This window comes from Macaca mulatta, chromosome 1 (genome assembly GCF_049350105.2).
Source record: "Macaca mulatta isolate MMU2019108-1 chromosome 1, T2T-MMU8v2.0, whole genome shotgun sequence".
Classification (NCBI taxonomy): domain Eukaryota; kingdom Metazoa; phylum Chordata; class Mammalia; order Primates; family Cercopithecidae; genus Macaca; species Macaca mulatta.
The window spans coordinates 221804168-221818617 of record NC_133406.1 but is presented as its reverse complement, the minus strand read 5'-3'; the positions used below and the strand labels follow the sequence as shown (position 1 = coordinate 221818617).

Genomic DNA, 14450 nt, shown 5'->3' with positions numbered 1-14450 from the left:
TATTAGTTTTCAATCATGATCAGGTGCTCTCATACTCTAAGCATGAGATCCCTGTGGGTAAATCTTACAAAGACCCTGAGAAAAATGGAACTTGAAGTTGAATTAGTTTAGCCCTAAAGGATAAGAGATTTTGCTATTAGGCAGAAAGTTAGAAGGAAAAACAAAGAAAAAGAAAAAAAGACCCAGTTAGATGAAGTCCACAGAAAAATGTCATAAAAGAACAAAGAGAAAAGAATAGAGGAGTTGCTAAATAATTAAATCTGGAATAGAAGGAAATAGCAACATGTGCTCTAACCTTCAGGTCCTCATGATTGATTTCCAATACATTAGTGACATAGAAGGGTCCCTGCTGGGCACTGCTGGCCTCTTCCATAAGCTGAGTATAGATGTACCCAGCTGAAGACATTATAACAATGATGTTCTTTCCCTCCTCATTGAAAAGGAAGGTAACATCTCTTATCTTTGAGCTTGGCAGGAGAAAGTAGAAGGTTGGACTCAAGGCATCAACAGACAGGTCATAAATCTGCAGGATGGAAGAAAAATTAAATAAGGGAAATCTATCTCAGTCCCATCCCCCAAATATCTTAGTGAATCCAAATAGCCAGAACTGACCAATAACGGGCATTCATTCTCCATTCAATAAAAAATGGAGTGTCAGGCACTGGTCTTATAAAGATGAACAGAACACCTTTCACTCTCCTTCAAGGAATGAGTAGGGGACAGACATACACAAATAAATTCTGCAACAAGTATGGCAATAAGTGTGCACTTGGTACAGTGAGGGTAGAACCAGAATCAGTTCCCTATTGCCTAAAGACAGAAAGCTCCTAGTCAGCAACATAGCAAAAGGTGACAAAATATGGCTATTATTTTTAGAGACAGGGTCTTGCTCTATCACCCAGACTGGAGTGGAGTAGCATAATCACAGCTCACTGCAGCCTTGAACTAAGCCTCAAGTAATCCTCCGCCTCAGCCTTCCAAGCAGCTGGTACCACAAGTGCAACTCATGGCACCCAGTTGATTTTTTAACTTCTGGGAGAAGCTAGCACATAATGATTCTAGATTTAAAAGTAGAAAAATTCTAGAACCATATCAACAAAGAACTGTAACTGTACCTTAACAAAGTCCGCAGTGACAATTGCTAACTCGGTCTGTGAACCAGGTAACCACACAGCTTTGATGATGAAGTTCCCCGTTGCCAACTGAGGGTGCAAAACCAAGTGATCCGAAACAGAGCCTGAGCTACTAAAGGTGAGCACATGGCAGTCCTGGATAATGTTTAAGGAACAAAATGGTGAAAAGATGATCTGGAAAGTGGGCTAATTCATTTCAGAGTTCTGACGTTCCCTTTTTTCTCTAATATCCCCTGCCTTCAGAGAGTATTTAGACTGTCTAGTAACATTCAGGTTTCATGAACACAAACATTAGTTTCAATATTGGAGAAATCTGAAAGATCTGGGAGAAATTCAAAGAAAAATTCCTTTTGCATTTCAGTAGGTTTTAAGTTTTAATCTCAACAATGAATAAGAAAAAGTAGTTCTGAGAACAGGGGAGAGAAGATGACTAGAATCTACAGCTCAAGGATCAAAACCTAGATCAGGATTTTTACCTTTAGCCCACAAACTGCCAAGTAGTCTTCCTTGCAGGGATTTCCTGTGAGGCTCAACACAGTAAAAGGAACTGGGGCAGAAGCCAAGCGGGTCAGAGTCAACTTCCTTTTGCTGGAATCCGCTTGCTTCAGGAGTGCAGAGAGCTGCAGAACAGTGATCTGCAAAGGAACAATGACCAATTTATTCTTACTCCTGGTCCTCTCAGAGAAGTCCAAGCAAGTAACAAAAACTCTTTCAATAGGGGTAACAGGTTGCACACTTTTTTCTTTTTTTTTACAGATAAGTCTAGTAGAAAATCCTAGATCAATATTAATCTCTATTTCTCCTGACTAAAAGCCACGGAATGTCTTTCCATGGAGGACAGAACAGGTAAGTAATGAAAACAATTTCTCTTTATAAAGTTTTCACAAAATAGTTTAAGAATACCTATGTACCACTGTCCTTTTCTAGTTTTCCATGGAACTGTTTTTAAAATGATTTTAGAGTTGTTTTAAGGAGTATCCATATTTTCACTTAAAAGTGAAAACAATATTAGTGGTGATGGAGAGGCCAGAATACAGAAAAGTGTGAGTTAAGATACCTAGCATTCTTCCAACTTCTACAAGCTCTATAAAACAATACAAATTTACTTATATCCTTAACAGAGCTGGGAAGGCAGGGCAGGACTACATAAGCAACACTGAGTATTCCTATTCCAAAAGAAAACTTTTGTCTCTCGGCTTATGCCTGCCAGAGTGACCAAACAGGGCAAGACTGGGAGTCAACCTGTCCTAGGTAACTGCTAGTCATTACTTTTTCCTGAGGGCTTGAAGAATACGTTTTGAGTGGAAATTCACTAATTAGAAACAGTCTATCCTAGTCATACCAGCTCTAGGTCTAATCAAATCAACTCGGGGTCCAAGTATTTGAAAAGCTCAACAAGATCTGTCCCTAAAGCATTCTTAGAACCCAACGGACTTTTTCCCACAGAGGGCTAATCCGAACGTGGTCATCAAGTTGTTTTGCTTAGCATTTAAGACAATATGACCTAAAGTAAGTGCACAAGAATTGGAGGACCCACCTTGCCCTTCTCATGGCTGACAGCCAAATGTTGGCGGCGCCCATGGGGAGAGGAGAGCACACACATAGCCACCCGCCTGAGCACATGAGCGCTGATCAGCTGCCGGATGGTCTGGCCCTGGTCTCCACTGTAATTCATCCGCACATTCTCAAAGGCACCTTCCTGGGAGCCTAAGGTGGGAACCTGGCAAAGAAAGAAGCAGAGAAAGCGGGCAGTAATGAGGCAAATAAAATCAAGTGGATTCATGCACTATTCATGAGACTGAGACACTGCACCATGGAGTCATCCAAAAGCAGTAATTTCAGCCTTCAAACCATGGATGGCTGGGTAAATTTGTTAAAAGTTATTAATAATCCATTAAGAATAACATAGTAAATGTTTTCATAAAGCTAAACTTAAATACAAAGTACTGGTCTTTTAAAAAAAATGTTAAAATGTCCAATCTCTTACAAATTGTGGTGACAGATGATTTTTTTTTTTTCATTGATCTAACCTGGCAACATAAAAATCAGCAACTTGATGGGTCCCCAACCCAAGTATTTTTTCGCTTCATCTTTAATATCTAAAAACCAACGCTCTAACAGTGTGACTGATCTTACGACTTCTTTTAATTCCAAGAATATCAAATACAACTGTGACTAATTTTATTTTATTTTTTTTTTGAGACAGGGTTTCACTCTGTCACCTAGGTTGGAGTTCAGTGGTGAGTGCAGTCATGTGATATCAGCTCACTACAGCCTCGAATTCCCAGGTTCAAGCAATCCTCCTGCCTCAGCCTCCCAGGTAGCTGAGACCACAGGCATGAACCACCACACCTGGCTAATTATTTTTGTATATTTTTTATAGAGACAGGGTTTCACCATGTTGCCCAGGATGGTCTCGAACTTCTCTGGTCAAGTGATTTGCCTACCTCAGCCTCCCAGTGTTGGGATTAAAGGCATGAGCCACTGCACCTGGCAAAAACTGTGACTGATTTTAATAAAATGCCAGAATATATATGTGTATGTACGTGTATATTTCCAACTGACTATTATTCCCTTAAAAACAGCCAACTTTTGTTGTGCGCGGTGGCTCACGCCTGTAATCCCAGCACTCTGGGAGGCTGAAGTGGGCGGATCATGAGGTCAGGAGTTCGAGACCAGCCTTGACCAACATGGTGAAACCTCGTCTCTACCACAATTATAAAAATTAGTCAGGCGTGGTGGCACACGCCTGTAATCCCAGCTACTCCGGAAGCTGAGGCAGGAGAATCACTTGAACCCAGGAGGCAGAGGTTATGGTGAGCTGAGATCCTTCCACTGCACTCCAGCCTGGTGACAGAGCGAGACTCTGTCTCAAAAGAAAAAAACGAAAAACAAAAAACAGCCAACTTTGGCTGGGAATGGTGGCTCACAACTATAATCCCAGCACTTTGGGAGGCCAAGGGGGCAAATCACTTGAACACAGTTGTTTGAGACAATTCTGAGCAACATGGTGAAATCCTCTCTCTACTAAAAATACAAAAATTAGCCAGGCATGGTGGTGCGCACCTTCAGTCTCAGCTACTCAGGAGGCTGAATGAGGCATGAGAATCGCCGGAACCAGGGAGGCAGAGGTTGCAGTGAGCTGAGATCATGCCACTGCACTCCAGCTTAGGTGACAGAGCAAGACTCTGTCTTCAAAAAAAAAAAAAACAGCCAATTTATGAGATCTATTCATGTATCTCATTCACAATATTTGTTCACTTCCTTTTTGGAATTGCCACCACTTTACTTTCTATTACTTAACTCTGCTGCTAAAAAAGGCCAGGAAGGCCACATCAGAAGTCATATATTCAGTGCTGAGCAGCAGGTTTTAAAGTCAATAATGACTTATACCTTATAACCAATGTGACATGAGAAACTAAAGGAAAGTTATCTAAAGGACTATATGCAAAAAAGGACAAACATTATTTTGCAAGTTACATGAACTTTAGAGAAGATACAATAAAGTTCTATTTTCTAAAAATAAAAACTCTCTACTATTCTAGTTGCTCCAAAATGGAATTCCCCACCTCTTGGGGATTCATATATTTATATGAACTAAAAAGGAGATTTATTCTCTTCGTTGGCCAAAATGACCCTGGATTCCCCAGCCCCACTCCTTTTTTGGAGACAGAGTCTCACTCTGTCACCCAGGCTGGAGTACAGTGCTATGATCTCAGCTCACTGCAGCCTCCTGGGCTCAAGTGATCCTCTCACATTAGCCTTCCGAGTAGCTGGGACTGTAGTTGCTGCGCCACCACACCAAGCTAAATTTTTTGTGTGTTTTTTGGGGTAGAGATGAGGTTTCACCATGTTGCCAAGGCTGGTCTTAAACTCCCAGGCTCAAGCAATCCACCTGCTTTGGGCATCCCAAAGTGCTGGGATAATAGGCACACCCTTGGCCAGTTCTCTTCTTTTGAAGCCATACCTCATATGCTGATTTTTACACTGTTCATAATATGTTCTGGGCATGTCATGATGTCTTAGATTCTAAGTTTTGGACGGCCAAGGATCAACTGCTCTAAGTATACTCCTCAGACCATCTAGCACACTTTGGGATCTCAACAAATTTGTTGGTTCCCACAGCCACCAAACGTCATGGCCCAAGACACTCACCATCAGCTGGTCTGTCATCTCCACTGCCTTCTCCACTGTGTGCAGCTCACTGAGGGCTTGCTGAGCACGGCTGCTGCTCCCGACAGCTGAAGCTTGCTGGAAGTTGGTCTGAATGGCATCCATAAGGAAATTAAGCATGTCTAACACGAGAGGAGCGAAGGAGAAATTGGCCTGAGAAAAATAGAAAAAATACACAAGTGAAAAAAAAAAAGAAAAACAATGGATAATACTCCTAACAATCATCTTGCCAGTAACTTCCTTCAGAATCCAGCTACTTCACTTCCAGTTTGATATACTAGCCATCTTCTCATTCTCAAACTCCTGGCATTGATTCCAATCAATATGCATTTGTGCTACTAACTCCAGAGCAATCTTTCTAAACCAGGGGTCCTGCACAGATATCCTAATGCGCAAAGGCATCCCTCATATGAAATGAGCTAACTTCTCTCCTATGTATCTAGAATGGTTTGGGTTTTGTACCATCCTTGGGAAAATTGGGAATATAAACCCTCAAATCATTTTGTATTTTGTTTTCTGTGTTTCAGATAAGGAACCCTGGCCAAGAAAGGGTACTCTAGAGTATGACACAACTAAAATTTATGCTTCCATCACCCCCCATAATACGCCTAATAGTGCTCAGTCATAAATCCTCCCCTTGTGATGACAATACATAGTATTTGTATTCACACTATGAAAATGGGTAAAGGAGAAAATGAGTTGCAAGGGGAGCCATGTGCATTGTTTACTCTCATACCAGTTCAGCAGGCTCTGAACTCTGTCTGCTTACTAGGGAGCATCAGTCTGCCCCACCTGGTTCTGTAATTCTTCCCGGCAGCCCTCTACTGTGCGGCAGAGGCTGCTCTTCTTGGGCTTCTCTTCGTCAGCAACCTTTCCATCACTGATGGTAACCTTGGCTTTGTCAGCTGGTGAGGTGCTGGCATGACGCACTAAACTCTCTGAAATCCTGGGTTCACTCTGAAATGCTGACTCCTTCATGGTAGAGCTCATGCCACTGCTAGGAGTTCTCTTCACCAGTGCCTAGGGACAGAACACGTCAGAGTCCCTAAGTTCTTGCCTCAAGCACAGAGGAAATACTGCCTGAGATCTCTGAAGAAAATCTGACCCAAAGAAGAAACTGGCTAAGCATTTCAATGTTATCCAAAAGCCTAAATTCTGATCTTCACAATATTCACCTAGTATCTAACTTCTTTATCCACTCACAGTATCAGGCCTTATTATAACATCTGAAATTGTGGGGAGGTCTTAGGAAAAATGAACTACAAGATCTCTAAGGAATTTGCTGGTTCTGATATTCTAAATGAAATGCTTAGGCCACCAACTGTACAGATCATCAATGAGTGAGCGGGAACATCTTCCTAGACTCAGGTATCCTAGAGGTGATGGGAATTTTCCAGTTCGGCTTCAGTAATCCCGTGTCACGAACAAGCCACCCTTTACAGCTCAGGGAGGGTCCTCTCACCAAACAGCTGCCATCTTCCTTGGCTCCACAGTCACAGAAGAAGGATCCATACTTGGCATAGGAAATCTCATGATCCTTGTGGCACACCTTAGCACACACTGTGCAGACACCCACCCCATCCACCATTTTGCAGGTGTGACAGTGGTACCTGCAAAGAACAAGAACCAGCAAATAAGCTCAGAAGTCCCAATATTCGGTGCCCAGCAAATCTTCACCTTAAAGGAAGAACTACTCTTACCAATGCTGGTTCATGAATTCTTTCTGTGTAATCGTAAAAGTGCAGAGTTTATTGCAAAGAGAATCTTCATCCTTCAAAAATAAGAAGTCTTTTTAATTCGAAATATACCCCTGTATATAAACACCCACAAAAACACATGTGCCTCAACACTCTACGGGGGGGTGAAAAATTGACTCACAAATGACCAGTGGAAATCTACCACAACTGGAAATAGCTAGCTCGCTGAAAATCTGTTGTTATTTCAGGTGAGTGAGACCTTAGGGGTTTGTGGTTGAGAAAAAAACATCTTATGCTTTCTCTATATGGGAGCTTCCACTACCCCCATGAAGAACTTATCCCTAAAATTCCATTTGGAATTAAAGACTGACAAAGCAGGACAAGGGACTCTGGAAAAAGTTTATGAAAAAGTCCTTTCCACAAGAGATTAGATCCCCATGCCTTGCTCTGAAGGCCTAGAAAATTGGGGTCTGGCAGCAACAAGGTCTAGGAAGTTTTGAAGCTCACAGGAGGCTGGAGAAAAGAGCCCAAAAGCTTGGTACCATGCCAGTCAGTCATTACCTTGAAAGGTTAAGTTCGAGATTACTTAGTACTTACTGAATCCTCAGCCTGGGAATCTTCCTCTTCCACCGCCAACTCCTCCACCCAGTCTGAGTCTACTTCAATGGCCCGCTCTTCCCCATCCACTGAGAGATGACTTGGGCCTTGACCATTACTCTGGCTCAGGGCGTTCGTGACATCAGCCAAGTAAGACATGATATGGCATGTGCACTCCAAGATCATCACATGCTGCAAGAGAAGCCCCACAGAAACTTCAGATTCTCCATGTTTTCAAATAAAGCTCAAGATCACGGAAATGGTATGAAAGCAGAGAAGAAAAACAGTGTGTTTTTATTATCTATTAACCAGCTTTTACCACTCCGTCCCCACGTAGCTGGTCAGTCAATTGTACTGAAGTAACATGTATTCCTTCATTCTTAAGCACAAAGACAGCTCTTTACAAAGTCTTGTAAGATGAAGTAGGATTGAAATTAGAAGAATAGAGTAAAAACAGATTAAAATCACTCAAGAAAAGACCAGATTAGAGTATGAAGCATTCTGCCCCTAACATTAGCATTTTTTAACCATTAAGTGAAAGTCATTTTAATTATCAGGCTTTAAAGTAATGCAGGAGAGGAATAGCTTCAGAAATCAAGAGAAAAAAAATTCTAGCAAATCAGTGCAGATAGTTCATGCTTGCCTAGAAAACCCAATGAATTGGCACCAAAGACTCAGATTTCTAAGTTCCTTTGCTCTGCACTCTGACATGTCAGTGCTGAAAGGATAAAGATCAGCAAGTAAGGAGGGAGTAATGAATGGTACCACAGTGGTTCTCAGAGGCTAGTTATCTGTTCCTAGCCACCTATGCCAGTTCATGGGTTGGGCAGGAGAAGAAAATGCCTGAATGCAGGATTTCTGTCAATTTCAAACCCCTTTTCTCACCAGAGTAACCAGAACCTTCAGGCAAATTAAACAAAGCTTAGCATCTGGACTAGAGCTGAGGAGGCCGTATTTGGCCTCTTATAACACTGACTCAGAGTGGCACAGTTCCAAGGCCTGAGCAGGGAGACACTTTCCCATAACATTCCAATATCTTAGGATGGCAGGAACTCTACGTTTTAAGAAAGATTCTGTCTGCTTATTTACCAGTATATTTCCTTCCCATCACTTCTTGCCAGCCAAAAGATGCCTAAAGGCACACAGTTAGCAATTACACACTTCTAGATCTTCGAGATTATCAGCCTTATCCTTGGTAGGCTAGCCGGGCACAGAACTCAATAGGAACAAGAGACTTCCACCTGACCACAGAGGTGAGAATCATCTTTCTTTTTACCCCCCATTGTCATTCCTCACTTTTCTTACCTTTCCATGCATTACATTGGCATTCAGTTTTTCAACCACATTCTTCTGTGACAGATATTTCTTGCTGTCCCAAAGAAAAAAAGAGGGGAAAGAGGAGACAAAAAATCATCTAAGAAACCAAAGAAATGAAGCATCTTTATTAACTTTGAATCAATCTGAGGACACTGGGAAGCAGAAGCATTCTTAAAAAACTCCATAAGTACTATATAGTTACATAGCTTGGGGTGCTCTGGCCTTAGAATTATCGTTAACACTTGGCATACTTTCCCCAAGAGTTCTCTTGGGAACAATGAATAGGAAACTCTACTAAGAAAATGATGAAGACGAAGTCTAAAGTGAACAGAGCTATTTGCTACCCGTACCCCAAACTCCAATAAAAGGGCAGAGATTCAAATTTCTTCTATACTCACTTTGAGCTATAAAGAAAGTAACCCACTTCTCCAAGATCAATGTTGTAACCTACAGATACAATTTCAGCATCTTACCATCTGCTCAGCCAATCCACAGCAGCATTATGAAGCTGAAGGTGACCAGCACCTTGGCCTGCACTGGCCAGAGTGGCCATCACAACCATAAGTTCAGGGAAGCCAGTCCCATCACCGTTGGCCAGCATCTCTGTTGCCATGGGAGTCAGGGTGCCCAGAAGAACAGCACACACACCTTCCCCAACTTGGCTAGGAGAAAAGAAAGAGCAAGTTGGTGAATAATCAACAGGAATCTCATTCTGTGTGTTATAAAAGAAGTTTTAAATTAAACATTAAATACATAACTACAATACCAATCCCAGTTTTGGACTTGGGCTAGTAGAGCATAAAACATTTCATTCAGGTTGTAACTAACAGGCCAAGTCATTCCAAGTTTTCCCATGGGAAAAAAATCAAGGAGCTACATACACTAGAATCCTTGAGTCTAGAAAGAGGTAGATATGAAAATGTTGAAAAAGCTAAGACTGGTGCCTGAAGAAAAGATAACTGCAAATATCAACGTATTTCTGGGGTTGCTAGGGAAACACGACAGAAATGAAGTTGTTCTACCTGTTTTCCCGAACAATGTATGTGGTCAGTAACTGCAGCAGCTGCCGATTCTCCTGAATTACATCCAGCTGATCAGAATCTTTTGGGGGTGATGTAGTCATGCGGGTGAGCCAGGCCTGCAGGCGCACAGGCTCCACACAGGCCAGCTGTGCCAGGGAGCCGCAGAGATGCAACAGGCTTGGGTTAGGGCTCTTCTCAGCTAGGAGCAGAACAAGAGGCCAGGGTCAATAAAGAAGGGCAAGAGGAAGGGAAAGAAGGGGCAAATTGTGAGCCAGGAAGAGGAGAAATGGCTTCAAAGCAAGTTTTCAACTTCCTTCCAAACTTTCTCTGAGGGATTCTCTCCACTTGTTAGCATTTTCATGCTATAGTTAAACTCAGGCAGAAGATATGCACAGTATTTGCCGGACATCAAAGTTCCCATAAGAAGATTACTAAAAGCTGTCACTCACTCAGCTGGAAGAGTTTGGTGAAGAATTTCAAAACTCGGTTACAGAATTTAGCAGAGAGGTTCTCATTGGCTGTTGCCATCATGATCTGTACAAGTTCTCCACTGGGAGGCAGGAGGGGAGAAAAATGGAAGAATCACATTAAAGCCTCACATAAAAAGCATCCTTTCTTCACAATCTCATCTCCTCTGGGGAAAATGGCCACTTATGAGTCAATGACACAAAGCATTCATGAAATTAACCCCCTCACCAATAACCCCAAGGAGTCAGCAGTTAACTCCCCAAAGTGCAGACACCTAAACAGGCCTTAAATATTGCTGATAATAAGTACCTAAATCAACATATATAGCTCCTTACTTTCAAGAGGCATTCAAAAAATATTTACGGAATAAAGCAAAACACGGCTCACCTGTCAGAGAAAAACTCCTCCATAGCTTTACGGGCCTGGCTGCTTTCCAGCTGCTTTTCCAAGTACTGGAGACATTCCTCCAGGATGGATTCATCCAGTCCACTGAGGATCAAATGGAAAACTTAACCACCAGTATTAAGACCTGTTTCAATGTCCTCCTCATGGTGATTTATTAAAATCCAAAGTTTGCCTGTTTGACCTTGATGGCAATGTCCAATTTTGTTTTGGCAAAGCTTAACATAAAGCCTGGCACAAAGTAGGTGTTCAATACACATTTACTGAATTAATAGCAGCCTCTCAACTTTATTTTTCTATCCTCTTTCCTAGGAAATTGAACAGGAAAGGCATCTAAAACTTGGTCCTAATCCAGATCTGCCAGTGATTTAGGGAAAAAGACACTTTGGACAAATCATTTCCACACAGCTAAAAGTGTCTGGAATTATTTATCTGTTAAAAAGAAAAAGAAAAGAGGAGAAAGGGAATAAAAGGAATCCTTGATGAAAATCTGGACTACTCAACAACAAAGAGACAGGAAATTCCAACATGTGGCACCTTCATTTGTATAATTCTCAGTGGGGTGAAAAGGAAACAGAATTTTCTTTACAGCTCATCTACAGCAATGTGGCCTAAACTACCAAGGTACAGCTATGCTGTGGGACTGCCCATTCCACACTCATTTCAGTGGCACGATCACCAAATTTTAGAAACGAATTTCAGTGAGCTCCTCTGTACATCTCATCAGAGCCAGAGCAGCACTTGATAATCATTAAAAACAATTTTAAGTCTCCAAATCTAAACATTTAAGTCTTCCATTTTCTTAATGTCTATTCCTAAGAATTAATCGCAAAAAAGGACTCCAAAAAACTCTTCACATATTTCCATATTAATGCAGAATGCACACAAGTACAGAATTTTCTGCTGAAAAACACAAATAACAATAAGCTGGCCATGTGTGGTGGCTCACGCCTGTAATCCCAGCATTTTGGGAGGTCAAGACAGGAGGATCACTTGAGCCCAGGAGTTCAAGACCAGTCTACGCAACATGGCAAAACCTATCTCTACCACAAAAAAAAAAAAAAAAAATCAGCTGGGCATAGTGGCATGCACTTGTAGTCCCAGATACTCAGGAGGCTGAGGTAGGAGGATTGCTTGAGCCCTGGAGGCAGAGGTTGCAGTGAGCCCCACTGCACTCCAGCCTGGGCGACAGAGCGAGACCATATCTCAGAATAAAAAAAACACACACACAAAAACAGTAAGCTATTAATTAATGACCTAAAGGCAGCAGTGTTGGTACATTTCACTGATAGTAGCAGTAGGTCACAGGAAACCTGACTGTTCTCCATCAAGCTCACCTGTTAGGATCTGCATGATTGGCCAGAATGTTGTAACAACCAGTGATCAGCTTCTCATAAACACGAGCCAAGAACTCATCAGACTCAGCAGGGCCCAAGATACGTTCCAGGGAGTTGCTACTGATCTCAGCAACACTCTCAGTGCTTGATTCCAAAAGAAGTGGTAGCAGGGTCCGAATGACCTGTGGTGGGTTCATCTCATCGGACCAACTTTAGCAAAGAAAATGAAATCGAGTTAGTGAACACACTCCTTCAAAAAGCTGCAAAGCAAGGACAGGGTAATTCAATTATTTGCCAGTGGAGAGGGGAAGGGGAATTGCGCAAGGACCTTTATTACAGTCTTTTTCTCATGATAGCTATTTTATACACAGGTATCATCATACAATCTCATATTATTCTTTTTCATTATTTTATCAGAAATAAAAATCATTTTCACTTGAAAAATCCATTTATTAAAATGTCAAATTAATGAGCTGCATTTTCTAATATTCAACAAAGAAAATTAACTGAAACCAAAGCAAGTATTCCATTCCAGACAAGCCTTCCAGAAGAACTGCCAGGAACCTGGATCACTTTTAGGGCAATATGATATGAGACTTTACCTGTTACCTATGTATAAGAAGACAAAGTAGTCCCTCCATTGGCCTGACCTGGTTCCTACAATAGTGGAATTTATCCCACTATGATTCTGGAGAAACATTATCAAATAATCTGTCACTATCACTTTAAAATTTAAACCCAAGACATCTCCAAATTGCAATATGTCTTAAAGCCAGCAAGCCTTTTCTGAAAAATACTACAGAAAGGAGGAAGTACTCTGTTGTCTTTCAGATCTAAGTTAAAAAATCACTCTAGGTAAGTGTTCACACTTTAAAACAACAGGTACTCTTTGCTAAAGAAGTATACAAGAAAGCATTACTACATAGTTATAAAACTCTCACTGTCCCTCTTTAACCACAATAGAATACAGACGTAGAGTCCTTGGGGCTATGTAGTAGATACTCACACAATAAGATCTCCAGTCAACCTGACCAGTGAGAGGAGGGTGTGCTTCAGGGAAGCAGCCAGGGGCAGACTTTGGCTACAGAGAGTCCCCAGGTGTGCAGCCTGCACTGCACTGATATAACTCTCTGAAGGGATGGTGTCATTGGCAAAGGCATTGCGCTGAAAGGAAGCAAAGCAGATGTAAATGGATAGACCATCTACCCTGGAAAAAATTCTCACATGGAGAAAAACTGATATAAACTAAGACCCCACTGACGTTTGTAAACAATAGCCTTACTCAGTATACACTGTTATTCATGCTGGGAAGAGAAGTGGGGTACAGAAAAGGAAGCAGTTAAATTTCAATTAGTACAAAGTTAACAGTTAAATGCAATGAATATCCAATACCACTTTCAAATGATTAGAGTATAATATAACGCACTATATTTAAAGTAAAACTATCGTTTATCTATAATGACTGAGAAGGAACTGGATTTTGCAATGCATCTGGTCTCTACTAAAGCTCTGGGTGGTGTAAACAGAGGTCACGATCGTAAAGCAGGGATAACAAGACTATAATATTTAGCTTTTCAAAAGAACTTCAGTAAGCGAATAATCTGTTAATAGAGGCAGTGTGAGCAGAGGATATACAAAGAGCAAGTAAACTGACAGAAGACTCAGTAGTATTTAAAAGCCTAGAGAAGCTAAAAGTGACCCTGTAAAACTGTTACAAAAGGAGCAGGTTCCTGACATATAACCTACAAAGGAAACAGAGTTAACATGTATTGGGAATTCATGTGCCAGGTAATATGCTAGGCACTTAACATTCAATACACTGAATCGTCACAGTCCAACATTCAATTGGTGAAGAAACTGAGGCTCAAATAAATAAAATGGTTTGTCTTCTGATAACACAAACTTATAAGCAAAAAGCCATATGAGAACCAACTAGGTGATTAAATGCATTGATTATTGATTCAGCCATAGCCAATATTACTGCAGTATATGAAGATCTCTTGGTAGCTAGTTTAAGCCTAATTCCTTTAGGCTTAAGAACAAAAGACAGAATGACTAGCACTCAGTAGTTCTACCCCTGGAACAGACAGGGACTCACCCAGGATCCAATATTGGGAAATTCATTGGTATTGATGTTGTTCCAGGACTCACATACAGCCTGCACTGACGATGGCAAATTCTGAACCAGTGTCGGACCTGGAGGCAACAGAAAGGACAAGGAATCATCACAAGAAAGAAGGAATGACACAGAGCATTTTAAAAGCCAAGCCCAAATGCAGACAGAAACAGTACAGCCCAGGCTGT

At 41.4% G+C, this 14450-nt stretch overlaps 1 protein-coding gene across 9 annotated transcripts in view; it reads right to left on the bottom strand.

Annotated features, from left to right (window-relative positions):
- UBR4 (ubiquitin protein ligase E3 component n-recognin 4) overlaps positions 1-14450 on the bottom strand; it is a 139878-nt gene that overhangs the window by 83161 nt on the left and 42267 nt on the right. For all 9 annotated transcript variants that reach the window (XR_013406861.1, XM_077971818.1, XM_077971854.1 and 6 more), the window contains exons 27-43: positions 14245-14342; positions 13153-13310; positions 12147-12356; positions 10795-10896; positions 10389-10489; positions 9940-10138; positions 9391-9579; positions 8906-8969; positions 7601-7792; positions 7007-7077; positions 6769-6916; positions 6099-6326; positions 5289-5459; positions 2671-2853; positions 1610-1768; positions 1116-1268; positions 296-523 (exon numbers count right to left, since the gene is read on the bottom strand). Coding sequence is in view for 8 of the 9 variants with exons in the window: in XM_077971818.1 (XP_077827944.1) it covers positions 296-523; positions 1116-1268; positions 1610-1768; positions 2671-2853; positions 5289-5459; positions 6099-6326; positions 6769-6916; positions 7007-7077; positions 7601-7792; positions 8906-8969; positions 9391-9579; positions 9940-10138; positions 10389-10489; positions 10795-10896; positions 12147-12356; positions 13153-13310; positions 14245-14342 (2654 nt within the window). In the remaining variant the exon portion in view is untranslated. The remainder of the gene's footprint in view (positions 1-295; positions 524-1115; positions 1269-1609; positions 1769-2670; positions 2854-5288; positions 5460-6098; positions 6327-6768; positions 6917-7006; positions 7078-7600; positions 7793-8905; positions 8970-9390; positions 9580-9939; positions 10139-10388; positions 10490-10794; positions 10897-12146; positions 12357-13152; positions 13311-14244; positions 14343-14450) is intronic.